General features: G+C 44.9%; 2 protein-coding genes across 2 annotated transcripts; both read left to right on the forward strand.

The window, feature by feature from the left end:
• Positions 1–392: 392 nt before the first annotated feature.
• SMIM26 (small integral membrane protein 26) lies at positions 393–2,311 on the forward strand (the record flags this gene model as incomplete). The annotated part of the gene is made up of 2 exons (XM_082481652.1): positions 393–525; positions 1,652–2,311. 2 exons carry the CDS (start codon positions 393–395, stop codon positions 1,831–1,833), a joined length of 315 nt encoding a protein of 104 aa, XP_082337778.1. The 3' UTR covers positions 1,834–2,311.
• Positions 2,312–3,401: 1,090 nt separating this feature from the next.
• Positions 3,402–27,155, forward strand: DTD1 (D-aminoacyl-tRNA deacylase 1). Its single transcript, XM_082481034.1, has 6 exons — positions 3,402–3,494; positions 6,517–6,607; positions 9,433–9,668; positions 18,696–18,793; positions 24,566–24,742; positions 26,557–27,155. The coding sequence occupies exons 1-5, from the start codon at positions 3,452–3,454 to the stop codon at positions 24,719–24,721; spliced, it is 624 nt and encodes a 207-aa protein (XP_082337160.1). The 5' UTR covers positions 3,402–3,451; the 3' UTR covers positions 24,722–24,742; positions 26,557–27,155.

Genomic DNA, 27,155 nt, shown 5'->3' on the forward strand with positions numbered 1-27,155 from the left:
AGCCCCACTTTAGCACAGCATTAACGGGCCTGAAAACTGACCGGAAAACCGGCAGTGCGGCTGAGTAAGACGACGTCCCGGAGGCCGCCCCGGGCCGAGCTGAATCGCCTCACACAGCCTCGGTCGCGGAGCTCCCGCCCAAGCTCGGTTCTCAGCAGCGGCCGTGCAGGCCGCTCGCCTCTCTTCCAACCGCAATCCTCGCACCGCACCCAGGCGCTGGGCGTCGCAGCCGCAGCACGGCCTTCCTGTTATGGCGGCCCTCCCCGCCACCATCTTCCGGTTGCTCCTGCCCCGTAGCCAGCGCGCATGCGCGCACCGGCGTTCTGCCCCGCCTCACCCCTCCTGATTGGCGGCGAGACCCGACCAATGAGGGCGGGCGTTGTTGGGGGACGATGCGGGCGGCGATATGGAACGCTCGGGCGGCGCTGCTCTATTCGGTGGGCGGCTGGACCATGCTGGGGGCCATGCTCCACTACAGCTCCAGCAGCAGCAGCAGCGGCGGCACCGAGAGCGGCGGCGGGCCCGGTACGGGCTAGAGCGGCCCCGAGTCCGGGGACGCCGCCTGGGGTCACCTCGGCGGGGAGTGGTAGTGGTGGTGCTGGTGGCGGGAGGGCGGTGGGGCTGAGGGCGGGCCTGGCGAGGGGGGCGGGGCTTGGCTGAGGGAGCTGGATTGAGGGGCATGGCTTAACTGAGGGGGCGTGGTGAGGGGCGGGGCCTATCTGGGGCGGGGCTTGGGCTCCCTCCCGGCCCGGGGGGACCGGAGCTGCCGGCGGTGGGTTCCCCCCAGCGCCAGTTCCGGCTGTTGCCTCGGCCGAGGAAAGCAGAGGCGGGTGCTGCCTCCGCTGAAGTGCCCTGGCAGCCTGCCCGCCTCTCGGGGCTGCGGAAGCTGTGCGGCTGCGGGGTGCGAGGGCTCTGCCTGGGACGGGTGAGCTGTCGGGGTCCGGCAGGGCGCCCGGGGTGGAGGGGGGGGGTCGCTGCTGCTGGCTCGGTGTGCGCCCGGCGCCTCCGGGCATGCCCAGGAGGTTCATCCCGAAGGCAGATAAATCCCGTGTTGATGGGGAAAGCGTGTGCTTTATCTCTGGTGACAAGAACAGGGTCTAGACCCTTTCCAACTTCCAATTTGCATTACGGGAATAGTTAAAAGCTGCGCAAGGGAAGGCATTAGGAAGCATTTCTTTACCGAGAGGGTGGTCAAACACTGCAATAGGCTTCCTAGAAAGGTGGTCGATGCCCCAAGCCTGTCAGTGGGAAATACCCTTAATAATATGCAGGTCACCCCTGAATTGGTCAGGCAGTTGGACTACATAACTGTTGTAGCCCCTTCCAACTGAAATAGGCTCCTCTCCCCTCCCCTCCCTCAGCAGCCTGCTGCTTATTAAGGTGTAGTAATATGGAGCTAGCTGTAATGAGGATGATTGGAAGCCAGTTGTTATTGCCACTACTGTAGTACTGATATTAGTCCAGTACCAGTGTATTCTGTCTACGCAGTCACCAGATATTTGCTATTGATTTCTCAGAATTTAAGAAAAAGCAAAAAGAAGACTGAATGCTTATGTGACTGCTGTTTTGCCATGATGAAGGGATAAAACCTTTTCATTGCTATGCTCTTTTTTATTTTTTTCCTCCCCTCCCTTCTCCCCCTGTTTTGTAGAGAATGAAAGTGATCCTCAGGCAAACAAAGCACAACAGAAGGAAGTATTCACTAGAGAAACAGCTTTTGGATTACAAGTGACAACAGTAATAACATACAAGGACGTTCAGCCTCCTATTACTCGACTGCTCAGGCATGTGAAATCATTCTTTGATTCTAATGACAGCCCTCCTGAAAATTGAGTGGTCTGGAAGCTCAGAACTTTGTGCTGGAGCTGGCTTCTCTGAGAATGTCATCCTGGTGCCTGGCACCAGACCATCGGTGGAAGACTGCCTGTTGCATTGCTGAAATGACAGCTCCATCTCTGACATAACTTCGCAGAACTTGCAAACTTTCTTGTCTGCTCAGATCACTGCTGTTCTTTGCACATGTATTCAAATTAAGAAACACAAACTGTGTTGAACTAGGCATGTTGTGAGACATTAATGAATCTGTGTGCTGCCTGTGTTGGACACTCTGACTGTGTGGCTGTCTGTTGCAGCCTTTTTGTGATATTGATTTCCCAGTGGGTGAGCAGGACGTACCTGGAATGGCTCCTCACCTGATCAGCTCTGAAACGGTTACTTTAAGAACCATGAGTAAACATGAAGGAACGTAGTTTAATATTTGGCGTATGAGAGTTGTTAATTGTCCTTCAAATAAAAGCTTACAAGAGTTGAATTACAAGTGCATAAATACCACTGTAAGCTGAAAACTTTCTAAGTTTTCTGCTCCCAGCGCTCCACCAGCCCCTCCTTTCCATAGGGGTTTCCCTGATCCTTACACATGCTACCTTGCCTTATAGGGTGCTGCCCCAGCTGCTGTGGCTGCAACTAACTTTCATTCTGTAGGCTTTTTCCTAATCCTTATGGACATCACCTCCTTTCACAGTAAGCTGCTCCTGACTACTGACTTCTATAGGTATTTCTCCCAGCTTCTCTTGCTGCTGATCCTATAGGTGCTCCCTACAGCCGCAACTTCCACTTCTAGAAAGCTGCCCCCAGCCCCTGCTTTCTACAGGGGCTTCCCCCAGACCCTATAGATGCTGCCTCCCATCAGAGAAAGCTGACCCCAGACCTTAGTTTCTATAGGTGCTTACCCCTGCTGGCAGCTGCTTCTATAGGGGCTGCCTGCTGACCCTATAGCCTTTTCTAGGAGGATGCTCCCCCTGCCACAGGTCTCCCCGCAGTCCCTGCAGATGCAACCTCGCTGTATAGAAAGCTGCCTCCAGCCCCTCTGCCCACACCCCCCAGCTTCTATAGGGGCTTTTATATCATGTGAGCCCTAGCTCATGCACCTACAGACCCGCCTTTCTATGTGGTCTCCTTGGGTCCCTACAGCCACGACTTCCTTTTCCAGAAGGCTTCCCCCAGGCACTAATTTCTATGTGAATCCCCCCGTTCCCCTATAGCTATTCCTATAGAGGACGCCACTCCCGTTACCTGCATTTGCTCCTTTCTATAGGCGCCCCCCTCCCAAGACCCTATAGGCGCCAACTCCCTTCAGAGGAAGGGAACCCCTCCGCCCGCAAAACATCCGTAGACACCTCACCTGCCTCTACGCACACCTCACTTTCCTATAGAGGCATCCTATAGGGGAAGACCCTACAGGTACCCCTTGTACCTATGTTATACCATACCCGCTCCGCCCTCCCTAGAGCACCTCTTACAGGGAGGCTGCGCCAGCACCCCCCAGCCGCCAGGGGGCGCTGTGAGCGGGGCGGGCCGGCAGGGAGCGGCCGCCGTTGCCTAGCGCCGCCGCCTTTCCCCCCCCCACCCCCCCCCAACCGGCGTCGGGCCTGCGCTGCGCGGCCGCGCCACCATGAAGGCCATCGTCCAGCGGGTGGCTCAGGCCAGTGTCACAGGTCAGTGTGCCGCCACCGGGAGGGGGGGAGGGCCCCCTGCCTCCCCCTTCCCCCGGCTGGGCCTCCTTTCCCCGCCGCGGCCCCCAACGGCCCCTCAGCGCCCTCCTGGCGTTGCCTCTGTGTGTGGGCAGCGCCGTCCCCCTCCCTTTCTCCCACGGCTGGCGTGCGTGGGCGTCCTCCTCCCCTCCCGTCGTCCCCCTGCGTGGGTTTGGCGTGGCTCGGCTTGCTTTGCTTGTGTGGCGGCGGCAGCGCTGGCCCAGTTACCTCCTGGCGTTGCCTGCGGGTGTTGGCAGCGCCCTCCCAGTTGCTTTTACCCATGTGTGGGCTCTGTAATGGGAGCCGCCTCCTTGCGTGCGCTGCGGAGCGTTGGCAGGGCGGTTGCAGTCGCCCGCTTGCCGCGGCTTGCGCGCGTTGGCACTACAATTGTAGTCGTCTCCTTGCATTGCTCGCCTGTGCTGGCAGGGCTCGCCTGATTACAGCCGTGCGTCGGCTGCGTATGTTGGCAGTGCAGTTGGGATCACCCCAGCCTATGGCCTGTGGGTATTGGGCGCTATAATCAGACTGACCCTTCTTGCACTGCTTTTGGGTTTCGGCAGTGCTGTCCCAGTTGCCATTAACTATGGCTTGCGTGTGTTGCCTGTAATGAGAGTCGCCTCCTGGCATGGCTTGCGTGGGCTGGCAAGCCAGCTGCAGTTGCCTCCCCGAGTGGCTTGCATGCATTCACGCTGGAGTTGCAGTAATCTTGCATTGCTTACTTGTGTTGGCAGGGCTGTCGTGTTTACTGCTGTGATTGTTCTGCGTGTGTTTGCAGTGCCATCCCAATTGCCTTATCCTGTGGTTTGCATGTGCTGCCACTACAGGCACAGTCGTCTTGCATCGCTTGCGTGTGTCGGCAATGCAGTTGTGATCCCCTTCTCCTATGGCTTGCATGTGCAGGGCACTATAATCAGAGTTGCTTCCTTGCATTGCTGTCGTGTGTTGGCAGTGAACTTGCAATCGCCTCCTTGCGTTGCTTGCATGTGTCGGTAATACAGTCGCAGTCATCTCCTTGTATTGCCTGTGTGTGTTGGCAGTGCCATCCCAGTTGCCTTTGCCCATCGTTTGCATGTGTTGTCTATGTAATGAGAGTTGCCTCCTTGTATGGCTTGCATGCGTTGGCACTATAATTGCAGTAATCTCCTTGTGTTGCTTGCTTGTGTCGGCAGGGCTCATTGTTGTTGTGTATCGCTTGTGTGTGTCAATGGAGCCATCCCAGTTGCCTCCTCGCGTGGCTCGCATGTGCTGTGACACTATGGTCACAGTTGCCTCTTTGCACTGCTTGTGTGTGTCAGCAGTTGTGATCACCTTCTCCCACGGCTTGAATATGTCATCACTATAGTCAGAGCTGTCTCCTTGTGTTGCTTGTGTGCATGGGCAGTATAGTTGCAATCGCCTCCTTGCATGGCTTGCATGTGCTGCCACTACAATCGTAGTCATTTCCTTGCGTTGTTTGTGTGTGTTGGCAGTGCCGTCCCAGTTGCCTTCTCTGATGGCTCGCATGCACTACAGTGGTAGTCACCTCCTTGCATTGCAAGCACGCTGCAGTGCAACCTGACTCACCTTTCCCCTCTGCTTGCATGTGTTGGCAGTGCTGTCCCAGTCGCCACCATGCACTGCTTGTGTGGGTCAAGGCAGCCAGTGATGGCCCTGGTGCTTGCTTAGCTGCCGGTAGGAACGGTGTGTCCTGACGGTATGTCCCCGCTTTTTGCACTGGTTGGACCTTCTGTGTTCAAGATGCATAAAATCCCCAAGAAGTTTTTGCGCGTGAGGCGGTAAGTGTGCCTGCCCGGGGGCCCAGAGGCAAGGTGGTGTGCAGCAGGATAGCCTGCACGTTAAATAAATGGCTTCTGCTCATGTGTGGATGGTCAGTAAGCGTTGGAAGAGCATGCCTGTGAATCAGTAAGGAGCACAGCTTTGGTGCATGGCTGGTACTGCGGGTACAAGCGTGGGCAGACCCTGTCAGCACCAGGATTGTGGCTGACATTGCTACATTTCTGGGTAGAGTTTAAACTGTTGTTTCTAGCTTTTAAAGAGTTTGAGAAATCCCTCTGTGAGGGAGATAGTGCTGTGCTTAGCAAGAGGATAGACTTCTGAGCTGGAGGGCTCATACCCAGATCGGATGGAAAGGAAGAGTTTTTGGGAGGAGTTTTCCCCCCTGATTTGCTTCTGCCCATTGGGAATAGTCCAGATCTGGCCACCAGTATGCAGACACAAGCCTTCAGCTTTTGCTGGGAGCCCGCTCGCCTTTCATTTTACAGGATGCTTGGGGCTTTTTTCTCAGTTGCGTGAGCCTGGGTATAGTTTTAACAGCTGGGGAGCTGGTGCTTATCTCAGTTTTAAGACCTCATTTAAATCTTACTACAGTCATCTCAGGCTCAACCATGTTAAGATAATTTAATATAAGATAATTTAATTAAAATAAGATAATTTAAAACATTTCTTAGGAAAACACACTAGATCTGCGATGGTTTATTGTAAATATCATTTAAAGAGATTGTGTTCCCAACTAGGAGGGTAGAATTTGCACGTTGTTAAAAGTCTTGTTTCAAAAAATCCATGAGGGCTGTATCAAGTAGAAATCACCTTTTCACAACTAATGCAAAGTGTGCAGGGAATGGTGGAGTAAAGAAATTGAGTACACTTATTGTTATCAGCCAGGTGGATTATTTTTACAAGGATTTGAGAGAGTTCTGCCACCTCTCTGGTTAGCAGTGCTGATCCAATTGTAGTAAAAAATCTTTATACATTGTTGTTAAATGCTGGAGTAAGCATCTTGAGCTAGTCCCTCACAAATAAGTCACAACATTGGAAGGACTTTTGAGAGAGAGCATCTATGTGATCTTTACTTTAACAAACTTAAGACAGAGAAGAAGGGTTTAGAATGTTTTCTTTGGTGGTTGTATGGTTGCCAGCTGAAGTCAATACTTGTGTTGTAAAACAAGACAGTGCATTTAACCTTATTTTTCTCCCCCCCCTCCCCCAGTGGGCGGTGAACAAATAAGTTCAATAGGACGAGGCCTCTGTGTGCTGCTGGGCATTTCTTTGGAAGATACGCAAAGAGAGCTGGAGCACATGTAAGTCACATATTTCCTTTTGCCTTGTACTCTTCTATTTGTGTGTTTCTGACACTGAATCAGCGATACCTGTGCAGTAGCCAAACAAATGGGGCAGTCCTGTCGGGAAACTTAGGTTTGCCTGTTAGTTCCTCTTCAGATTTTACCTTGAATACAGGCTTCTTAGTTAGAGTTTTCTTTTTATGTTCAATTGAGAAAATCCTGTTTCCATTCCCTGTCTGTGTGTGTTTTATCAAGAACAGACTCAAAAATGAAGAATTGACATGTTGGGTTTTTCTGATCACCCCTTTTAAAATATCTGTCCTTTTTACTGTATGAATTTACGCCGAAGGACATCCTTCAAGGATGGGACGTATCAGAAACCTCAGACTCTCATTTTAGCTTGCACACGAGAAGTTTTGTTATTCCAAAAGGCTGGATATTCTCGTCAGTTACTTTTCTGTAAAAGTGAAAGAATTTTGGCAGCCCGGAGCACTGGCTCTGGCCATCTGTTCCATGGATGCAAAATATCATGATTCAGCCGGCTAACACATGAAGAGAGAGTTCTCCAGGGGCTTCTTCTGTCTCCTTCGGTCTGTTCATTGTTCTAGGGCTGACCTCAGTTCTTACGAAGGCAAAGAAGAAACAGGTAATAGAGCTAGCTGATGTCCAGAAGTCGAAAGGCTCAAGCAGTGAGGGGAGAAGAATATGAGTGAGGGTAAAAACAACCCTTAGCAGATGCGGAAGAGAAAGTAGAGAGTGGGAACGTGAACTAAAGGTCACCAAAGATCTCACATAATCATGAGAAACTTGTAGAGAATTGCAGCAAAGCTGAAGCTGTTTTTCTTATGGCTTGCCTTACTGTTTGCCCCCTCAGTGTGTAACATTTCCTCTATTGTTGTTTCTCATTCCTACCTTAATGAATGTGAAAGATGCTTTTGAATATTGCAAGCGGGCGATCCATAGTGACTGTGCTCTCAACACCAGGTTGTTTGGATGACTGATGCAGGAAAGGCAGGAAGCCAGCATCTGGAAAAAAGGAATAAAAGAAATCAGCTTAACCAGGCTCTTCAGGTCCTATTAAAGGAAACTTTAGTAATCCTGTAAATGAAACAACAAACATCTTTATCATTAAAACACAGCAGTGACGATGATTTAAGCTTATATGCTGGGGTCTTCCAAGGATTTTAACCATCCACTTCATTCAGGAGTCAATTCTGTTTGTCTTTGGCAAGGATGTTTTTGTGACTGTGCCTCAGGCGGGTTGGATTAGATGACCTTTAAAGGTCCCTTCCAACCCAAACTATTCCATGATTCTATGATTCTATTCTATGACTATAACAAAGTTTCAGCTTTATTTTATACTAACTGCCTCACCTCTGGTGCAGCATAAAATGTCTGGCTGATGGCTGCAACTGAAATGCTTTGCACTTGATATGCTCTCTTGTTTATAGGTACTGCAGGTTTGTAGAAGCTAAAAGAAGAAACCAAAGACAGGAGAGTGGCGTGCACGCAGTCTTGTTGTCAAAGTCCAGCCATAGACTGGGTTGCAAGTCTGCCTGCTGCTCTTCAGGATCCTTTTGTGAAATTCTTGCCTTCTCTGAGTATCCAAACCAGTCAGTTCTTCCCCCCAGATCCAAAAATCAGCCTTAATACAAATACAAACAAGTCCCAGTCACCACTGCCACCTGCAGTTCTGCACTGTTCCCTGCCTTCCTCCTCTCATCTGTGGCCAGCAGGTCGAGGGAGCTGATTCTGCCCCTCACTCTGGTGAGAGCCCACCTGGAGTACTGCGTCCAGCTCTGGAGTCTTCAGCACAGGAAAGACATAGACATGTTGGAGCAGGTTCAGAGGAGGGCCACAAAAATGATCAGAGGGATGGAACACCTCTCCTATGAGGAGAGGCTGAGAGAGTTGGGGTTGTTCAGCCTGGGGAAGAGAAGGCTCTGGGGAGACCTTACTGCGGCCTTTCAATACTTAAATAGGGCTTGTAAGGAAGATGGGCACAGACTTCTATTAGGGCCTGTTGCAATAGGACAAGGGGTAACTGTTTTAAACTAAAAGGGTGAAGATTTAGACTAGATATAAGGAAGTAATTTTTTATGATGAGGGTGGTAAAACCTGGAACAGGTTTCCCAGAGAGGTAGTAGATGCGCTATCCCTGGAGACACTCAAGGTCATGTTGGATGGGGCTCTGAGCAACCTGATCTGGTTGAAGATGTCCCTGCTTATTGCAGAGGGGTTGGACTAGATGATCTTTGGAGGTCCCTTCTAACCCGAACCGTTCTGTGGTTCTGTGATACTGATGAAAAAGTGTTGTCCTCATCTGGCTTGTGGTGCTGGGTTTGGAAAGAGTGCTAGGCAGTGACAAAGCTGGAGGAATACATGTGAATTGTGTTTGGAAACAACCATGGCTTAGGATGATCTCATTTCATACTGAGCGTGATTTCCCAGTGCGGTGGGAGGATTAAAATTCCCAAAGCTATTCACATGTTAAATAATGTTGTGACACATGAAATCAGATAGTAAAGGGTATGCTTTCTTACTTCCTATGCCATCTTTATGTCACCCTGTAACTTGCAGTTACATGTCCTGATTTCATGCTCTGTAAAATGACAATGTTAATTAATGGTCTGACAATGTTATGTGTAAGGGCTTTCTTGGTTATGGCTCTGCCTAATACGATGAGATTCTGGTGGTTTAGGAATGAAGGGACAAAAGGATATCTTGTTATGTGGAGGCAGGATGAATATTCATCTGCCTTCCCTTTTGTCTCATCCTGTGTGTCTCATCTACCTGTTGATCCTGCATGGCACAATTTAGGAGTTAACTTTTTCTCCTCCTAGGGTTCGAAAGATCTTGAACTTGCGAGTATTTGAAGATGAAAGTGGGAAGCACTGGTCCAAAAGCGTGATGGATAAACAGTATGAAGTGTTGTGTGTGAGCCAATTTACTCTCCAGTGCATCCTGAAAGGAAACAAGCCTGACTACCACATGGCAATGCCTACAGAGCAGGCGGAGTGTTTTTATAACAACTTCCTAGAACAGCTAAGAAAAGCCTACAAACCAGAGCTTATTAAAGGTAAGGGCAACAGGTCGGTAAGGTCCTCGATGTGACCAGTGGACCTTTCTTATATATGCTTTTCCCTGATTGTTACTTTTTTTTATTCTGCGATTTTCTGTCTGTGTTGCAAAGGAGCTGTCTTTATGTGGCCGTACATAAGGGGATGTTACGGTATTTTCACTAGCAACCCAGCAGGGTGATCGGACCTGTCTTCCTCTAGCCAAGCCATTTCCTGGTGTTCCTCTGGAACAGTTTGACATGTAGATGTTCTTGTATCGTTATTGGCTGTGCAGTGCAAGCAATGACTCTGACAATGTAACCCAGAGAGGCTGCAGCCATGAGAACAAGGGATTCTGGCTCTGGGGTTACGCTCCTTCAAAGTCTGGATATTTTGTCCTGTGTAGCTAGATTAACCCAGGAGGAGCATTTTTTCTGAGGCATATGTGGTTAGTCAGGCTCGAAGGCATCGCCAGTGTGTGATGGACAGTGTAGCTCCATCTGTCGCTTCAGTTTCACATTCTGTGAAATGGTAATGATGACAGCGGGAGGTGTAATGTGCTACTTGAGGAAAGTATTTGATTTAGACTACCTTTTCTCAGCTCTGTGCCATGTGTGCAAAGTTTTCTCTCTACCAGAAAATGCCTGGCTTCCCTTTGCATTTGGGCTCTATCCACCCTTAATCTTTTCTGTTTACTTTTCTGTTTGCTTTCTTGCCGTTTTCATATTTAGGCTTGATTTTTTGATACGCTTGCCCAGAAGACAAGTGTCTAGAAAAGACTGTTTTTTAAATGGGTGCTATCAATAAATAATGGTCAGCCTTACTTTCCTCATGAGGAAAAAAAGGACAAAAAGACAGAAAACTGGTATCTGGGGAAAGATTTAGAGGCTAATCTCTGTATTGACTGCAGATGAAGGTAATTTTCCCAGTGCTTTTCAAGAAGGCACAGTGAAATGCACACATAAAATGTCCATCTTGTGTCAGCTTTCCAGTAGCTTGATATGTTCTTCCAGTCAATATTGGTTGATGATAAGGAATGCGTTTCTGATACCTCTTCCCTGCATCCCTTTTGGTCTGTAACATAGAACACTTCTGTTCTAATGAATTTGGAATATTTACTTTTTTAAATCTTACGACTAAGTTAGGACACTTTCCCGTGCCTCTGAAACTGGTAACAGAACTTCCTGGGAAGTCAATAGGAATAAGATTTGCAGTGGTAAGATTTGATCAAGTTGGACCCTTATGTCCCTGTAAACTAAATGCAAGTATGGACTTTCTTCTGTCACTTAAATGAAAATTTGATATATCCCTGTATATCTACATCTTTATTCTTAGGCTTTGGAAAACACTTCGTTTCTGAAATACTTTCAATCAGTTTATATTTTGACAGCAGCTTTTTGAACTTCTCTTTTCAGTGAGCAACAGTTAGACACCTGAAATTAATAGCTACTGCTGTTCACATTCTGGCACTTGTTTGCCAGTGCTTCCTGAAAAAAGGGCTTAACTTCTGCATTTTGTTTTTTCATTTGGAAAACTGATATAGAAACCCAAGAGTGGCTGCCTGCGCTATTGTGTCAGATAACACATGCATTTGAAACTGTTGGCAGCATTGGAACTGCCTGTTAATTTATAATTTTGCTTTCTTTTTAGGCTGTACCAGTTTTTGTTGTGTTGTTAGACTTTTACGATCAAAGTTTCTGTTGTGCCAATTGCTTTGCCAGTGTTTTTTTGTTTGCTTCCTTGTTTTATCTATTTATTTCTGTGTGTGCAAAGTTTCTGAAGCTTGATGGTTTCATGGATAGTAGGCTAAGTCTTGTGGTTGCATCAGTAGAGTTTACAATTTCCCTGAGCTGAGGTGGATCGGAACAGAGAGCCTTTATGCACTGGCAGGCTGTATGTGAGCAGGACTGCTTGAGTGTCTGTATAATTTTGTCAAATTGTAATACCTGGGCTGTGATTTAGTGTGGCATGCAAATATACTGAATTCTGCCCTGAAAAAGTCCTAAGGAAATCAGAACCTGACTTGCTGGGGGCTGTCCTATACTACAAAGCGTGATGGAAGGGCACTGGGAAGGAGCACTGATGAGTGAGCTGCTGGACTATTAAAATAGGCTTAAAGTATCAGCATGAGGCTTTACCTTCTATCTTCAAAATCTGTACTCATATATTTCCCCTACAGATACACATACACACACACACTGGTAGTTATTGGAGACGAGAGTTTGATTCTCTGGGTTGCTGTAGATGCCCCTCCCTTTGATCTTACAAATTGCTTAATGCATTTTAGAGGAATAATTTAATCATTTAAAGTGGAAATTGTGTAGCTGAGTCAAAGAGGTCAATAAATATATTGCCTAAGAGCCTTGTGTTTTCTGGCCTCTGTATTTTTTCAATAGACTAATTTGTCTGTTCGAAGTTGTGCTGCTACTTGTGCCACTGTTGTAGGTGCTGGGCAGGCAGCTCTTCCATCTGGTATCTGGTCTATCTGGAGCTTGCCAGCTTGGAGCTCAGAATGGTAAGTGTTCCCCAAAGAGAAGCACAAGCCATTCTTTCACACCCAGAGCATTTGATAAACATTTGATAAACAACCTTGGAGAAGGCTCAGAGCCATGGTTCCCAGTTTAGCACAGATGTCTTTAGACTGCAGGTGGACGCCCGTGTCTAGGAAAGAGAAGGTTGCATCAGAAGTCCTTGCTTGTCTTGCTTCAGTGCTTTCTTGTTGTGAAATTCATTCTCACACCTCACCTCACTGCACTCTGAGGAGCAGAGCTGGTGAATATGGGTCCAAGTACTCTGTTGTATAAATAAATATCCCCAAAATAGGCCCACTGGGGATTCTCTTTGTGTTTCAGGGCCTTCACTCTCTGTCTTGCATGTGGATTTAGCCTTCTGAGGCAGTAAGGGTTAGCGTGTCAGTGTGTGAAATATCTCGCTCCCTTAATAGCAATATCTGAGTAAATATGAGAGGACTGTTCCACAAGGAGGAGTTTGATTCAGATTAAGGTTTGGTGCAAGTTGAAAGCAGAGTTATTCTCTCTGATTAATTCCCTTTGTGAGCGTTTTCACTTTGGAATAAGTGCTCTTATCTGGAGCAAGAGTACCCGCATGGGGTTAATTAGGAGTAAGTTTCCAAGTAGACCAGCTTAGAAGTAACTTCTGAATAAAACCAGTGTGAAGTTTCTAGGTCATGAGGCTTGAGGTATGTCCAAAAAATATTCTGAAAGCAAATTATATCTCATTTTCAAGTCTTTACATCTCAGATGTGGCTTGTTTGTCTCACCTCAGATAAAGATCTTTGCCTCTGAGGAAGGCATGCATGCCAGATTCTAAGGGAAAAGGAATTTGAAGAGATTGGTGTCTGGCAGAATAAATTTGTCACTTTAATTATACTTGTAGGATCCTATTTTATTGCAGAGGATGTTGCAAGGGTGACTTGATTAGTCAAGAAGTCTTAAAGTAGGGAAATGTACTTATTACATTGAAGAGCATTGTGATATAAAAAACAGGAAAAGAAATAGTATTTAAGGGTCTAGTGTCTCCCATGGACAGAACAGGGTCATGTGATAAATTTACCCAAAGTTACTGGGGTAGCAAGCAACATCCAAGGAGGGTGGAGTATTTCTCCTCCTTTCCTTCTGACTGAAAAATGAAAATCAATCCAGGCTCACTCTTGGGACAGAGAGATGGAAGAGATGATGTCTTCGGTTTCTTTGCAGTCCTGGGCAGAAGAGGGATTTGTCTGCATTAGAGTTTGAGAAGTTGCATTCAAGGGCAGAATAATAACTCCTTTGCAGCCTGTCTGCCCAGCTGCTGCAGAGGTGGTGTGTTCCACTGGTGTGCAAAATGCAGTGGTACGACAGATGTCAATCTGTTTTAGAGGAGTCAGGCTTGTGTCTCATCTTTACCTCTTCAGGAAACCGTAACACACAAATGAAAAATGCCTTCTCTGAAAGGTTGTGTGAATTTCCATATACTGACACTACTGTAGACACTAGAACAAGGGAAGAAAGGCAGGAGTGTGTTTTTGAGGCAGGCAGCCAACAGTGAGGGAGATTCTGCTGAAGAAACATCTCTTCCTGCAGAGGAATTAGGCATTGATTTAAGAAGAAATTGTGAAACTAAGTTTTAGCTTTCCCTTCTTTCAGGCAAGACCTGACCCTGAAGCTGCAGAGAAAAAAGCTGTGTTACAGTGAGATCACTTCTTGAAAAGAGCTATGAGGACCAATGGACCGCTAGAACCCTTTGGTTTTGTTGTATAAGGGAGCCGCCAGCACAAAAATCCAGAAGCGTCCCATGAGGAAAGCACATACTGTGCAGGGACCATCGTCCCTGAAACTACAGGACACATCAATTTGTGATAAGGGAGGGTGGCAGCTGCTTCTGACAATATCACCTTTGCAGTATGTTTGAAAGCTTGAAGATGAGGTTGTGTGGTGGTCCACAAGACATTTTGGATTAAGACTAGTAAAAGGATTTTGGAATGTGTGAAGAAATTCTCCCTTAGTTGGCTTATTAAATTCTTTGAGAGAATGAGGTTGCTGAGATTGAAACCCGCACTGCCTTTCATATTGTGGTGGTTGCAAGGTGCAGACTCTTCCTGTCTTTGAGAGGAAGGTTTGGAGGAGAGAGGCTATAGAGGAGGGCAGCATTAACAGACATTTCTGGTTTAAATACTGTTTCCATTAACTTTACATATTAAACTTTCTAAGCTGTGGTTCACCTTGACCTGGGGTGACCTTGGGTCAAAAGACTGGAAGTTTAAGTATGAGGAGAATGGAGGGAGCTGTTACAGAATGTCCCTTGACAATAGTTCTGATTCCAAAACAAGATAGAAAGTGCTTGTGACATGGGAGTGCCTTGAGTGTTCTGGTAAAGGTGGGGGGTTCTTTGACCACTTTATCAGCATTTGAAAAAAGGGACCTGTGAAGTTTACTTTTTTTTTTTTTAGGTCCATACATCTATGGGAAGTGCAAAAGACAGTCCTTTTCTGTGAGTAAAGTACAGCAGAGGGATGATACGATATGTAGAGAGCTATTTGAAAAGTTGTGCTCCCACTAATAAAGTTTAAGGTGGTATTTTTTGTTTATTATTTTGTTAAAGAAAGATGCATTAGTTTTGAGTGGTTTATGTGATCGGCATATAGGTACATCTCTTTCCATATACACTGTAAATATAACAAAAGCCCTTCTAGCAGCAGCAGGTCAAATAGCATCTGCTTGATCTTCCTAAAGAAGCAATATAATGACTTTCTAAGCATGTCAGTAGATCCTTCCCTCATTTTCTGCATGAAGGTATAGAGTCGTCTTTTATTGTGCTTGTCAAATGCAGAAACTGTCTGTTTCTGTGCAGGAAGCAACTCTGAGATTCCTGCGCAGTAGTCAGTATTTGTTCTTTAAGAGACACTTACACATTATGGTAGCTAGACTTCAAATGTGCAGATACAGCTAACCAAAAGTAGCAAGCATTCCTCAAGCTTTTGTTGCTCAAGTGAGAGTCATTTATAAGCATCTCTGAAAATGTGTGCCTCCGTGATTCATCGGTGAAACCATAAGCTACAGGTTTAGGGAAAAACTGCCTGGGTTTTCCCTGCAGGTTCTCATCTATCATGGGTGGCAAAGGGTTTGAAAACTGTGCTGGAAAATTATAATCACTAGGTTTTTGATTGCTCTGACATCTTTTCTCAGTGGGACCCTTTACATGTTCCAGGCTCCTGCAAATTTATAAAATGAGAACAGGTCTTTTTGATTTTTTTTTTTACTTGCTTTGTAATACTTTTGTCTCATCATTTTTCTGTTATTTTCTGTAATTATTTAGTAACTCTCTTCTTTTTTTCTTCTGCACTGTTAGCTAGCATTCAGAACACACTGATCCTTTCCTGAAATACTGACAGCTTCATGGTATGTCTATTTACCCAGTGTGCACCCAATCAAGTCAGCTGCACCATGTAAAAGCAGTAACTGTTGATGTGCCAGTGACTTCTGATGTGCCATTCTTTGGTGCCACCACAGCCTCAGTTGTCCCCTCCCTCCAGAGGGTACTGACCCTACAGTGGAGTTGTCACATGGGAAGGTGTTTTCACTCCTGCTGTAGTAGTTCTTGTTAGGTTATGTAATGCAAAACTGGTCTGCACACACACAAAGGAGCACAGAGGCAGGCAGGGAAACCCAAATTCTGGACTCAGAGGGTCCTGTCTAGGCCCCAGCCAGGGCTGTCCTGGAGGGTCAGGTGTGGTGCCCATTCTGGGGAGTTAACAGGAGCACCTTTTGGACTGAGGGGGATCACTGCGTAGGGATATGAGACACATGCAGGAGGAGAGCATTTCAGGGTCGCATAAGACTTATTATGGGATGTTTAGGTGAGGAAGAAAAGGCAGGGAAAGGGGTGGATCTAGGTGATTTGGGGAGGGGACAAGCATGGGAAAATAAAGGGATACGGGTAATAAAAAGGGCCAGCAACATGTAAGCAGTGTCTGGCCAGTATGCTTGAGGCTATGCCCTGCATCTGATCAGCACAGTTTGGTTTGTCTTGTTACTGAAGTCCATTTCTAACTATTTTCCTGGGTGAGGGACCCACTGTTTCATGTGCATGTGTGTGAATGGGGGTCTGAGTGCGGCAACTGGAGCGGGACCATGGGTCTGAGGCCTGTGCCTGCAAGTGAGGGTGAGGGAGCAAATACCCAGCAAGATGAACTGGCGAGGAGCTGTGGTGGCCGGAACTGGGTCTGAGTGTGTGTCTCTGAGGGTGAGACCACAGGAGAAACTGGATCCCAGAGGGACTAGAGGAGCCCTGGCCAGCTGCTGGAGAGATGGGTATCTCTGTGGAAGAGACCTGTGCGTGTGCATGTGTGTGTCTAAGGGTAAGATGGCGGGGGGGGGGCAGCAAACTGCCAGAGGGTTGGGGGGAGATATGCATGTGTGTGCATGTGTGCGAGGGGTTCTGTACCAGCAGCTGGAGCAGGGCTGCAGGCCTCAGGGACTTGTATACCCAGGTGCCAGCATCTGGGGAGGCCAAGATCCACGGGCAGCTACTGGGCAGACTGAGTGTCTAAGCCCAGCTGCTGGAGGGTTCCACATTTTATGTATGTACATATTTCCCACTAATGGCCCTTCGTCTTGATCAGCCAGTGAGGGGTTCAAGGTGAGGCTGTAGGTGCTAGCTGTGTTCATGTGAGTGCTGAGTGTGTCTGCGTTGCTGTCTGTGCAGCTGGCTCTGTGTGTGTGTGTATATCTATGTGTGTGTAGCGTACATGTTTGTGTGTGTGTGCCTACTGGGAATACACGCTTAGCCTTGCTACTGTTTGACCTGGGGGTGTGCAGTTGTGGCAGTCGTGCCTTTGTCAAGGTTTCTAGATTCAACACCATAACATTTCTCGGCCCACTTGAAACATTGAAGAAGGTCAGCTTGGTCAAAGGAGCCTGTGTAGAGACAGCGAGCTGGGACACTGGGCACACGTTCTCTTCCTCCTCTGTGGAGCAGAAAACATCTGAGGGGTGCAGCTGGTAAAATTGTGCAGCCTGTTTTTCAGTAAATCACATTCCTTTTCACAGAAATACTTCCTCGACTCATGTTCTTGCCCCCTTCCCACTGGTGTTTCTGTTGCTGTGACTCTTCAGTGATCAGTCCAGGAACCTTTTCCTTGGCCGCTGGACCGTTGCCAGCAGACTCTTGTGTGGTGCTACAGTTTTTGGCTTTGCCACAGCTTGTATCTCTAGCTCATGGGGCAGCTTGTGGCATACAGCCTTTGCAAAAGCAGTTGGTCAGTATCAATTGTGTTACGGTGCATATGTGTTGGACAGGCCTGAATGTGCCTTTTCTTTTTCCTTTTTCTTTTAAGCAAGTGCTGGACTTCTATCTGACTTACAGGACGTGACGGGGAAAGACTGAAAACTCTTTCAGAGCTATTTGCCACCAGTAACATGTTTGTGAAGAATCAGGACAGTTTGTTTTGACCTCTGCTCAGTCAGGGACATCTCATGTTGCCATGGAAAGCTGCTGTGTAGCTATACAAAATCTCATGTAAATATTCCCAGTGTGTGGTTGCACTACTGAAGTTTGAGCCTATGGCTTTCAGCATGTTCTTGCCAGGTGGTACAGAAAGCGGTTTTGGTTGTGTCGTTCAGCAGGCTCCAGGCCTCCTTCCCAGGAAGTGATACTGTTCCAGTCTTTGGGTAACTGCTGTCTGCTTGCTGTAGTACACCTTTTTCTCTTCCATGTATTTGTATTGGTATGCTAGTGTCTGTTCGGGTTGCTGTCCCTACAGGGAGGTCTAGAAAGGCCACTCGGGTGTGTGGGACAGGAGAAGAGAATATGTGAGAGTGAGCAGTCAAGTAAGCTCAGCCAGGGGTGGGGTGAGTTTGAGGAGTAGAAAGCTGGGCTAGAAAAAAATGGAGCAAGGAAGTTTGCACAAAGAAAAATGAGATGTGAGAAGAGAACATACAAAGGGATGGCTTTTGTAGACTATACAGGATAAAAATGTTATGGGTCTGTTGTGATGGAAACTTCTCAAATGCTTACTAAAAAATGTGGTCTGTGCTTCAACTGGTTGCAAACAGGAATGTAGAAATTGCTGTAGCAGTTTGGGACTGAGATGCACCCCAATGTCCCCTGCTCTAGAGTACTCAATGTCAAATGCTTCAGAGTAGGCTTTGGGTCTTTTTATCTTTTGTCCATCTACAAGATTTCTTCCAAACACAAACTGTTAACTAGACTGGATCCCTAGGCTTAGCTGTTGTTTCATCCTTTAAAATTTCATCTCCTGCCTGTGAGAACTATCCTGCCTAGCCTGAACTGTGACTACCTTGATTATCTGTAGACTTGGTTTGTTTTGTGGACATTTCTGTACTTAGCTGCGTATTTATTGTCTCTGAATGTCAGACCACATAGCTGGATGCACATAGACTGTGATTTTCTTAGTAGCTTTCTGCAGTTCGTTAGTTGGCTGTCCTTTTATGTATTCTTTTTTCTTTTTAGTCACACATTTGGTAAAGATTTTGGTACGTGTTATCCTTCCAAGAGTCCTCAGCACTTCTTTTCCCTTCCCTTTTCAGATGGCAAGTTTGGTGCCTACATGCAGGTACACATCCAGAACGATGGTCCTGTAACAATAGAACTGGAGTCCCCGGCTGCCACTGTTGACCCTAAACAGGTAAGTGAGCCAGAGACTCTGTCTGGAAAGGGTGGGTATATAGGCTGTGCCTTCTCTGCAAATTTGTAGCATTCCCGTTACAAAGCGGTTTCCTTAGGCATGATGACCTTGTGCTTCCTGTGCAGTCTCTGAAAATGGAAATAATTGAGTTGTTTTCTTCAGTTCCCTGGCCTGTTTATAGCTGCCTGATGTCCTGGTAAAGGTCGTGCATGTGTAACGCAAAACAGCTTTTTACAGTTTATTCTTGCTCATCATTAAAGCTGCTGTTTAATCATGACTCATTAGCTAGGTTTTTAATGTGTCTGGAGCTGTCCCCCTCCTTTTTTTTTAGTGAAGTTTCTTGACATTTAGGGGCTTTTGCACACGGGTGGATGGATGGGACAATTAGCTGGAGAGCTGCCTCTTTCTCAGAAACAAGACAACAGCAAATTTAAGTCCTGAATTTAAGTTTGGAGTGGAAAGGAGAGTTAGCTCTGCTGAGGAACAGCGCAGGCTATGCTGAAAACCAAATGTAGTGATGAGGTTTTCTCATCCTCTAAACACAACAGTGACCAATTTTTCCAGGCTGAAAGAGAAGGGGGAGGGATTGTTATTACCAGTTATGCTTCAGCAAGGCCACACCAACCCTATTTGTATAACACTTCACTTAACCTTGTTAAAATTGTTACAGCAGTTTATAGGAAGGGCATGAGGGAAGAAACAGGAAACTACAAACCTGTTAATCTAACCTCAGTACCTTGACAAGTTATGGAGAAGATTATACTGGGTGCTATTGAAAGGCATTTAAAGGACAATGCAGTCATCAGGCACAGTCAGCACGGGTTCACGAAGGGAAAGTCCCATCTAACTGACTTGATATCTTTGCATGATAAGGTCACCCGCCTAGTGGATGAAGGGAAGGCGGAAGGTGTAGTTTTTCTGGATTTTAGTAAGGCTTTTGGTACTGTGCTTCACAGAATCCTTCTGGACAAGTTGTGAGATGAGCAGGTACACAGTGCACTGGGTGGAGAACTGGCTGAAGGGCAGAGCCCAAAGGTTTGTAGTTAATCGGGCTACATCTGGCTGGTGACCGGTTGCCAGCGGTGATCCTCGGGGTTCAATTCTAGTGCCAATTCTCTTCAATATATTTATCAATGATCTGGACACAGGAGTTGAATGCACCATTTGCAAGTTTGCTGATGATACCAAAGTGGGAGGTGCTGTTGAGTCACTTGAGGGACAAGAGGCCTTGCAGAGGGATCTGGATAGATTTGAGCACTGGGCAGTCATCAATGGCATGAAATTTAACACCTAAAACAGAGTAATACTGGGCAATAGATTGGGATACAGATTGGGAGAGGAGTGGCTGGAGAGCAGCCCTGCAGAAAGGGATCTGCTTCAGTCTCACCTGCTGGTTGCCTTCCTTTCCTACTTAAACCTCATTCTTCATCAGCAAAGTTGAGGCTTCTTGTGCAGGATGTTCTTACAGCATTGTCATTTATACTAAGGTAAGGTTACACCAAATATTTTCTTACTGAGTCGATGCCTGGACCCTATGAAAAGAGTACGGACAGAGTACTTCTGTGCACTATCTGAGTGGGTTTTGGATAGTCCTTATATTAGAATAAGAGTAACGTAAATTTACTTACCTTCCTTCTGCAATGTGCTGTCCACACACATTTCGTTAGTCACCCTCAGTTCCAGCTCATTGCAAGTCCTGATGTGGGGGGTTCTTGTTTGTCACAGGAATGGATGAGCTCTTACAGTGGCACAGGCACTGATAAAGCAGTCCAGCTGTGTGCACTTTGGATGAACAAAGAATTTAATCTATGCCACTTTTCAAAGAACACCATTTACTTGAAAATTGGCAGCTCTATTAACTGTTACTGGGTATCTTTTCCAGCTCATATCAGTACTTTAACACGCACTGTTGGAGATATTGCTGTTTCTGACACTCCTAAGCATCCTTTCCTGATATTATTTGACATGTGTGCCATCATCCCTCACCCATCACAGAGGATGTGGGATGAGCAGCCAATTTAAATTTGTCATTCTCTTCTCTCCTCCCTTCCCATTGCATTTTTATTTTGCTGTGACACAGTCTGTTGATTTGCTTGTAGCATGGGGACTAAAGCTTAGAGATGGTGTGGTTTTTATCTTTTTGCTTTCTGCTTTAGCAAGAAGAGATAAATGAACCATCCTGCAGTGTTTAATGCGATGTTAACAGAAAGAGATTAAACAAATAATTGCTGATGAATAGCTCTTTTATGTCATTGGATGTCACAGTGAAATACCTCTTTTTTTTTTTTTGAGTGATTGTCTGTGATTGTAATGGTAATCTGGTCTTTATAATTCCTTAGCAGTGTAATTAGTAAAGATACATTTGGATTAATTGTATTTCTATATTTCTTTTGCTAGAGAGGTATAAATAAATCACAAAATTAATATAAAAAAAAGGTCCTCCTTATACAACAAATAGATGCGGGGTGTGTGTGTGTGTGCGTGTGTGTATAAAAGAGAATATGCCAGCTGTTTGTGACAGTCTAGTAAGCAGGGGAAGCTACTACAGTTCAGTTTGTTGCGAACTGTTCAGTTCCATTGTAATCTGATTTGATAATAAGCAAATGAATTGAAAGTATGGAGTAAATCAGAAGATTCTTACACTAGCAGTGGTTAGTGATTGCTGGGCTCAGCATTAAATCTTAAGCAGACAGTACTTTCCATGAGGCAGTGCTGCGTCTGCTGTAAGGTGTCCACGCTTTGAATCCTTAGGAGGCTTCCAAGATGTCTCAGGAAAGAATGAATTTGGTTTATAGATGTAAAGCTGAGTTAGACACTTTCTGTACGGGTGCACCATCTCCACAGCTAGCCAGCAAATGTCATAAGGCAGTAGCCAGAAATGGCTCATTATATTCCTGCAGATGAGCCGATGAGTATGGAACACACTCTCTGCTTATATGGAAAACTTTAAAGATATGTTTCATTGAACTGGACTTGCCTGTCTGAACTTTTATTCATTGTAATACCAAAAAGTTAACTATTGTAACTTTTTTCAACTCACTGTCAGGTCTCCTGTGGTGGAGCGTACTGCTATAGCACATCCTGTACTCCTATAACACATCCATTTGGATTTCTCAAGTACCTTAGAGCACAGAAATGAAAAAATTAGGAGATGTGTAATTCTTTTGTTGCCTGCGTAGTAACAATGAGACTGTATATTTTGAGTACAAAGAAATGCATTTTAATCTTTGTGTCTGAACTTTGGTTCATAGACTGATCACAGTGTATGCGCAGATTGGAGATCATGTATGTGTGTATTTACGTCCATATGTACATGCAAATCCTTATCTATTTCAGTGTTATTTGAGTTTTAGATGGATGAAACAGTTCATAAATTATCTTTAGCTTTAATCTGTTAAAATTAAGAAAAAAAAGTAAATCCTGTTCATATGAGATATGGGTTAATACAGTTTATCAAAGTATCCCTTCCCCTCATCTAAATGAATTTGTTGTGTCATTTTTCTTTGAGCTGGGTGAAATGCTGCTATCAGATCATGCCAACCTGGGAGTTGTTCTAAATATTCCAAGGTTATTCCTGCTCCTGTTTTTTCTCCATCTGTTAGAGATGTTGGCATGTGAGGAAGAGATGTAGTTGAGTAGTCATGAGTAGAGCTTTGGGTCTGCTACAGAGCTATGTGTGAAGATGGATCTAGTTTTATCTCTGTATATTGGCTGTTTTGTTTGCCCTCTGCACTACATTGTTCTCAAACTAATTAGTTACAGAATTAGGTAACTTATGAAGTCCTTTGTGTTAAATATACGTGTCATAACTTCGGAGACCATCTATTGCATACTGTTTACTCTAGGATATGGATGCTTGCTACTCCTATTTCAACAGAGAGTATGGTCCCCTTGTACATCAGACTATATGTGGATATATATATTTATAAAACTGTATATGTAACTATATATACTTCAGAAGTCTTAGTGAGAATGCTCTTTACCCCCAAGACCATGTTGGAAAATGGCCAGTATAGGCATATTTGAAATGGTAATATGACATGTTGAACCATTTCTGCCTCTATATGTAAATTATATATGAACAAATATACATTATGGCTGCGGATTCTGTATTGCATAACACGGAATGAATATACTACTGTTTTTGATGTTTTGAAAATCCAGGGTTAGCTTTATTGGGTTAGCGCACAGCCTTCTCAAAGGTAAAGGTAACTCAATTTAAACTATTGGTGTCATGTGTCTTAGGCTTTGTCTTCTTTCAAGTAATAAGAAACACTACTTTGAGCAGAGGGGATATCATGTTATTCATGTAATCACATTATTTACAGAAACAATGAAGTTTCATGGAGTTATGAGTTACAGAACTATGAGGTAATGGAAATTTTTTTCAGCATCAGTATTGTTGAAAAAGGGTTAAGGGCTCACAAACTTTTGTTTCCCTTCCTGCAAATGCACTTCCTTTCTCGATTACCTTTAACATTCATGTGCTGTGTATATAGGCTTGTTGGCGGAAGAGTAGTGTGCATGCTGTCAGATATGTGAGTTAAAATATTGCCTGTATCGCACCCAACATGTTTGTTACATGTGACGTGAGGACTGGATCACGCTAGACAAACAAATCATTGCACTCTGTCATTTCACATAGTAAAAATAAACTAATTTTAGTTGTGGAATAACCAGTGTTAGACTAGACCAGTCTAGTCTGTGTCAGACTAGAAGTCTGTGTGTGCAGGTGTTCAGGGAGGGTGTGTATGTGGGATAAAGTACAAGGGGATGCTGTGCATCCTCCCAAGACTCTGCAGTCTGAACTCTTAGCTCTTACTGACTTAGAACTCAAATGTACGTCTTTGTATGCATCTTCTGTAAGTCTGTCTAATTTATGATTGACACACATATTCTATCTTACTTGGTTCTATGAAGATTTCACCTCAGAAGAGATCTTCTGGCCAGGAAATGATTTATGACTAGTATGCTTTATCTTGGGAGGATTGTTGTGGAAACATTGAGAAAATCAGTAGATTACAGAAATAAACCAACCTTATAAACTACACAAAGTGTAGTGATTTAAGTAGCTATCAACTTGTAGTGTCCCCACCACTTAGTGTTACCCGCTTCTCTGAAAAATGGGAAAGAGATGTAAAAGTTACAGCTGTGTGCAACTTAGTTTGACTCTTTTAGTAGCATTGAAACCGTTTCTACTGAGAGGTGGCAAGGCAGTGTTAGCTGAGGGTTTTGTCCAAGCTGATCTGAAATGATTATTGTGTGTGATGCTAAGGTTTATGCATCTCTTTCTCTGAATAAAGAATAAAATTACTTGTGTGCTGCTTGGTCAAATTTGGGATACATCTGTTGTCAGCAACTTTGAAACTACAAAACTGCCTCTTAAGACCCAAAACAGAAGAGGAGTTTGGTGGAATCCAGCTCCCTCTTTTGGTCCCTGTGTTGTATTATTTTCCGTGTCCGCCGATTGTGTTGGGTGGAGAAGGAGCTCTGAAAAATAGAGGGCAGTCCTTTGAATGTGCGCACTTCTCTTTTATACTCAGAGGGGTGATTGTGTTAGCAGATGATAATTCAGCATCTCCTCCAAATAACTGAAAATCTAAGCCTTGGGTTTTTTTTTTTTTTTCTGTTTTATTGACTTAAGTATTGATGCTGTGAATATGAATTGCAAGTTTTTTGACAAATGCTCATCTTTATGATTTTTTAGAAATATTCTTCTGAAATGGTTTTATTCCATTAAGTGTTCTCTCATTCTCCTTACTTTGTGAATAGCTGACAAAACTTGAAAAACAGCAACAAAGAAAAGAGAAGACCAGAACCAAGGTGCCGTCTGAGTCAAGTAGAGAAAGAAATGCCCCCCGTAACAAGGATGACCCCAGCGCAAGCAGTGGAGCAGAAGGAGATGTGTCTTCAGAAAGAGAGCCTTAGCTCATCCAAAGCAGGCCTCAGGTTTGGCTTTTCCACTCCTCTGTAAAGCTGTGTCCTCCTGCTTGGCAGTATCTAACCCTGGTTGCTTTTCTGAAGCAGCACGTACAGAGGGTCACATTAGAAGTGCTGAAAAGTGACATACCGATAATCTTGCTGGTGGGTAGCCTCTGCTTCTATCTGCAGTCGGCACATCAGAATGTAGAAGTAAGTGAAAACCTCTTCCCAGCTGCGTGCTTGGCTGGAGGTGTGTATCTGCGAGTCTGGCTCAGTCATGACTGTTTTCAGGTTAACTCAGGAAATCTAAAATTTTGGTCTTACAACACAGCGGTGACTTAACTCAGAATCCTGCTTTGTATTCTTCAGAGCAGAGGTACATGGTTGTGTTTCTCTCTCTGTCTTTACCTAGCAGGCAGGTCAGTCTGGAACAGCCCCCACCATTTGTAACACCCAAATAACATATTGGGTGTCCAACAGCAATGGAAGTGAAAAACATTTTAGAAGCTGGAGACAGTCCAGAAATGCAACTTCCTATCGCGGTTCCTACCCATCCCTCCTCAGTTTGTTCTTTCCCAGGATGACTTGATAACAGTTTATTTCATATACCTCTACCGTCTAATGAGAACATTAGACCAGGCATTGAGAGTCAAACTTGCTGCTTGAATTAAATGAGAAAACTGGGATTTCCTTTCCCTTCAGGCAGTTGACCTGTAGGACATGCCTGAACCTGAGTGAATTGGATTAGGCTGTGTGAATCCTTGTGAAGACCTGAATCCTTTTTCATGGATTATCTACATATGTACATATGTATTTATCATCCTCTTCCAGTCAGCTTTAAGTCTTCAGGACACAGCTTTCGTTGCCTCCTTTCCCTCACCCCCCCAAAAGCTACATTGCTGATTTTGAACTTTCAAACAGGGCCAGGCTCACAAGAAAGTATTATTTCCTTCGTCTACATGCTGAAGCCCTGAGCTGGCTGTGAATTTTAATTATTAACAGCTTTGTAAAGTTAAGGTCTAACTTTTCTCTCGTTTTCCCATCCCTATGAGTTCAGTCTGACTTGTGATTTATACAATTCAATATCATGCATTGCTCAGAAAGCTGCTTTTTTTAAAAAAAAAATAATAATCCATTAATTTCCCTGGTGGTCAGGCACTGGGGGATGATTTCTGTTTTATAGAAGTGTGTATTATCTATGTGATACTAATATAAATGAATTTGCATAAGGCATTTAATAGATTTCTGGAAATATGCTAATTTGGTTTGGTTTGATCTGGAAAGGGGACCAAAGAAACTCTCAAGTCCATGGGCTTTTTTTTTTTGCTGTCCTTATGGAGAGAAGCTTCAAGACTGGTGTGGAATGGTTCTGTGGATTGTCGTATCACGCAACAGCTGGAATTCCATGAGTTCTACTCTCTTTGGCTTTATGTTCAGTGCACCTTCATCTTTTAATACTGGAGATGAGTAGACACATTGGGAAGGAGAATGTCTTCTTAGAAAATAAAGTGAGGATGTGCTGTTTCTCAGCAACTGTTGGCCTTGCTGCTATGCTACAAGAATACAAGGTTTCCCCCACTGTTTTTGGGTTGTGTATGGAACTAAGAACATTTTAGAGAGCCAGTGTTTGCAGGCCTTCTAGAGTGCTTTGGTCAGTCGGACCTTGACAATAGCATTTGAAATTCTAGGGAGCGGAACTTTGCTAAAATGTGATATACTGATAACCTGGCATTAATTTTCACACCGTGACAATAAGATGCTTTTCTGTATGGGATTTGAAGGCATCGTACTCTATTTCTACTCTACCTGTAGTAATGTTCCTGTTTGTTTGCCTTCCACAGTTTCTTGTACTGGATTCTTGAAGAGAGACCCAACAGACATTCACCTCAGCACCACTCTTCAATGACTTTGGAAAAGGATGGAAAACGGGAAAACAGATCTAAGACATTAGAAACCTAAATCATTATGTATTGAAACAACCAAAGCAATGCTATCAGATTCAGTCGTTGATGTGTAGTATCAGTAGTAAAAAGGACTTGTAACATTTTTGTGTATGTGTTTTCACATGACTGCTGAGTAAAGGGTGACTGTAGGCAGATTGTAGCAGAGCGTTCACTCTCAGTACATAAGCTCCATTTCAAAAATGAATCAGGGTTTTTCCTTAAACTTACACTTGAATTCTGAAAATTATCCAAGCAGGCTTGTATTTTGATTCTTACTCTATGGTGTCATGTGCTACCTGTTTCCATGGCAGCGTGTAGATCTGTGTATATTTTGGTATATTGTTCGCTGCTACGTAACACCAAGTTAGGCAGTCCAGTCTTTCTGCATGGATTAAGTTGTTAAAAAGAAAGATCAGCTGCTTGTCGTTTAACTTGTGGAACACATCTGTCTTGTAAACTTTTTTAAAAACAGAAAAGACTTTATTAAACAAATGATG

The sequence above is a fragment of the Vanellus vanellus genome, assembly GCF_965231255.1.
Source record: "Vanellus vanellus genome assembly, chromosome: 3".
Taxonomy (NCBI): Eukaryota; Metazoa; Chordata; class Aves; order Charadriiformes; family Charadriidae; genus Vanellus; species Vanellus vanellus.